General features: G+C 42.8%; 1 protein-coding gene across 15 annotated transcripts in view; it reads right to left on the bottom strand.

Moving 5' to 3' along the window:
- Positions 1–2500, bottom strand: part of LOC123999436 (transcription factor 4-like) — a 474953-nt gene that overhangs the window by 126997 nt on the left and 345456 nt on the right. For 2 of the 15 annotated variants that reach the window (XM_046305243.1, XM_046305244.1), the window contains exon 1: positions 459–725. The exons of 11 other annotated variants lie outside the window; for them this stretch is intronic. In XM_046305243.1, the coding sequence (XP_046161199.1) occupies positions 459–527 (69 nt within the window). In that variant the 5' untranslated portion in view covers positions 528–725. Of the gene's footprint in view, positions 1–458; positions 727–2500 lie in introns of those variants that run through there. 2 more of the 15 variants (XM_046305245.1, XM_046305246.1) reach the window with 2 other exon arrangements.

The following is a 2500-nucleotide window of genomic DNA, read 5'->3' as shown; positions in this document are numbered from 1 at the left end:
GACTGACCAGCATTAACAACACGTAGATATAGAGGTTTAATATACTAGACTGACCAGCGTGGGTTAACAACACGTAGATATAGAGGTATAATATACTAGACTGACCAGCGTTAACACTATGTAGATATAGAGGTTTAATATACTAGACTGACCAGCGTGGGTTAACAACACGCTGGTTGTTGAGATAGTGCTTGTTTAAAACATCCGAGTCCCTCTCTCTCCAGCACATGTGGAAAACATACTAGTCTCGGTGTCGTCCCTACGTTTCTCTCTAAGCAGATAAAACAAACAAGACAAACCGTGACCAGCATTAAAAATAACAACGATAAATTACGTGAGGAGTTTTTGTTGTTGTTGTTTGTCTTATCCCTTAAAAGAGAGTCTGATAAAAAAAAAATGTCCCCTAGAAGTAGAATAGAATATAGACAGTCTACAGTTGAACACAGAGGGAGACTTACGGCTTTTCCATTGTAGTAGTACATTAAGGATCCTCCAGTCACTCCTGGGATGGTGTACGCACAATACATGGTTGTATTAGTCCTTCTGCCCCACTCTTCACTAACAATCTTTAACAACTTTCACTTTTTACTCGCTTGTCTCTCCTTTTTTCCTTTCTTTTTCTCTCTCTCTCTCTCTCTCACAACAATTCCTTCAGTGTCATTTTCCCATATGGCCAGGCCAAGCATGGTGGGTATACAAAGCAGGGAGAAACCATTTCTGACGTTGGGATATGGGAGGGGAGGAGAGGAGAGAGGGAGGAGAGAGGGGAGGGGGGATTGACTCTTCCTCTTCACGTGGCCCTCCCCCCTCCCTTCCTCCTTCCTCTCTCACACGCTCTCTCTCTCTTTTCGTGCACTCACACACTCACACACACTATATCCTCTCTCTCTCTCTCTGTACATCTCTCTCTCTCTATATATACATATATTAAAATATATATATCACTCTATCTCTCTATATATTAATATCTCTCTCTCTCTCTCTCTCTCTCTCTCTCTCTCTTATATATATATATATACTGTATATAGAGGGGGATTTTATATATATAGAGAGAGATAGAGAGAGAGTGAGAGAGAAATTGAAATTGAATTGATATATACAGCATATATATATATTTAAACACACACCTGCTGACACCTATCTTTCCATAGTTAATCTGGAAGCCATCCCTGCATCGGGCTACGTAGGTCGGCTTCTTTGAAGCAAACCAAATATGTGACCTAATTCAGGAAACTAGGCGTATGTCGCAGGTCACGACTTCACAGCTGTCTGAACGTAACACATGCTATGTGGTTATTATTTATTTATTTAAATGTGTTTATTGGGGGGGGGGGCAGAAATGCCTTCTCGAACATGTGAACTTTCATGTAAATACGAATAAAATTGTTAAATTAGGAGCCTAGTTGGTTTAGCCACAGAAAAAGTTGGCAACCTTCCCGCTAGCCATGATTGGCTGAGATAATGAGTGGGCTAGCCATGATTGGCTGAGATAATGAGTGGGCTAGCCATGATTGGCTGAGATAATGAGTGGGCTAGCCATGATTGGCTGAGATAATGAGTGGGCTAGCCGTGATTGGCTGAGATAATGAGTGGGCTAGCCATGATTGGCTGAGATAATGAGTGGGCTAGCCATGATTGGCTGAGATAATGAGTGGGCTAGCCATGATTGGCTGAGATAATGAGTGGGCTAGCCATGATTGGCTGAGATCATTTTTATTTATATTTATTTAACCTTTATTTAACCAGGCAAGTCAGTTAAGAACTAATTCTTATTTTCAATGACGGCCTCGAAACAGTGGGTTTAACTGCCTGTTCAGGGGCAGAACGACAGATTTGTACCTTGTCAGCTCGGGGGTTTGAACTTGCAACCTTCCGGTTACTAGTCCAACGCTCTAACCACTAATGAGTGGGCTGGACATGCCGAAAGATGAGTTTGGATTGGTCTGCCATGTTGTATGTGTCTGTCTGTTGGAGCTGGTCAGTATGTTTAGGTAATGGTGTTGAACGCGGCTTTAAAAAAATAAATGTATCACGTAGTGAAACTGCATAAACCTAATGTCAAGTTAAAGTGTAGTGTTAGCTCGCTAACATTAACTGGTTGACTCGCTAGCGTTAACTGGTTGACTCGCTAGCGTTAACTGGTTGGCTCGCTAGCGTTAACTGGTTGGCTCGCTAACATTAACTGGTTGACTCGCTAGCGTTAACTGGTTGACTCGCTAGCGTTAACTGGTTGGCTCGCTAGCGTTAACTGGATGGCTCGCTAGCGTTAACTGGTTGGCTCGCTAGCGTTAACTGGTTGGCTCGCTAGCGTTAACTGGTTGGCTCGCTAGCTAACGTTACGTGTACGCTCTCCACTTTCTGGAGGACCGAGTTTTGAAATCAGTGGAATTTGTGTATGATAGCTAAGGAGATGGGGGGGAAAAAAAGACCTGCTTCCGGATTACATCTTCAAACTAAAGGCAACCATGCATGGCATCAGACAGGATAGGCATCCAACCAT

This window comes from Oncorhynchus gorbuscha, linkage group LG16, assembly GCF_021184085.1.
Source record: "Oncorhynchus gorbuscha isolate QuinsamMale2020 ecotype Even-year linkage group LG16, OgorEven_v1.0, whole genome shotgun sequence".
In the NCBI taxonomy this organism is placed as follows: Eukaryota; Metazoa; Chordata; class Actinopteri; order Salmoniformes; family Salmonidae; genus Oncorhynchus; species Oncorhynchus gorbuscha.
This window is presented reverse-complemented; position numbering and strand designations above follow the sequence as displayed.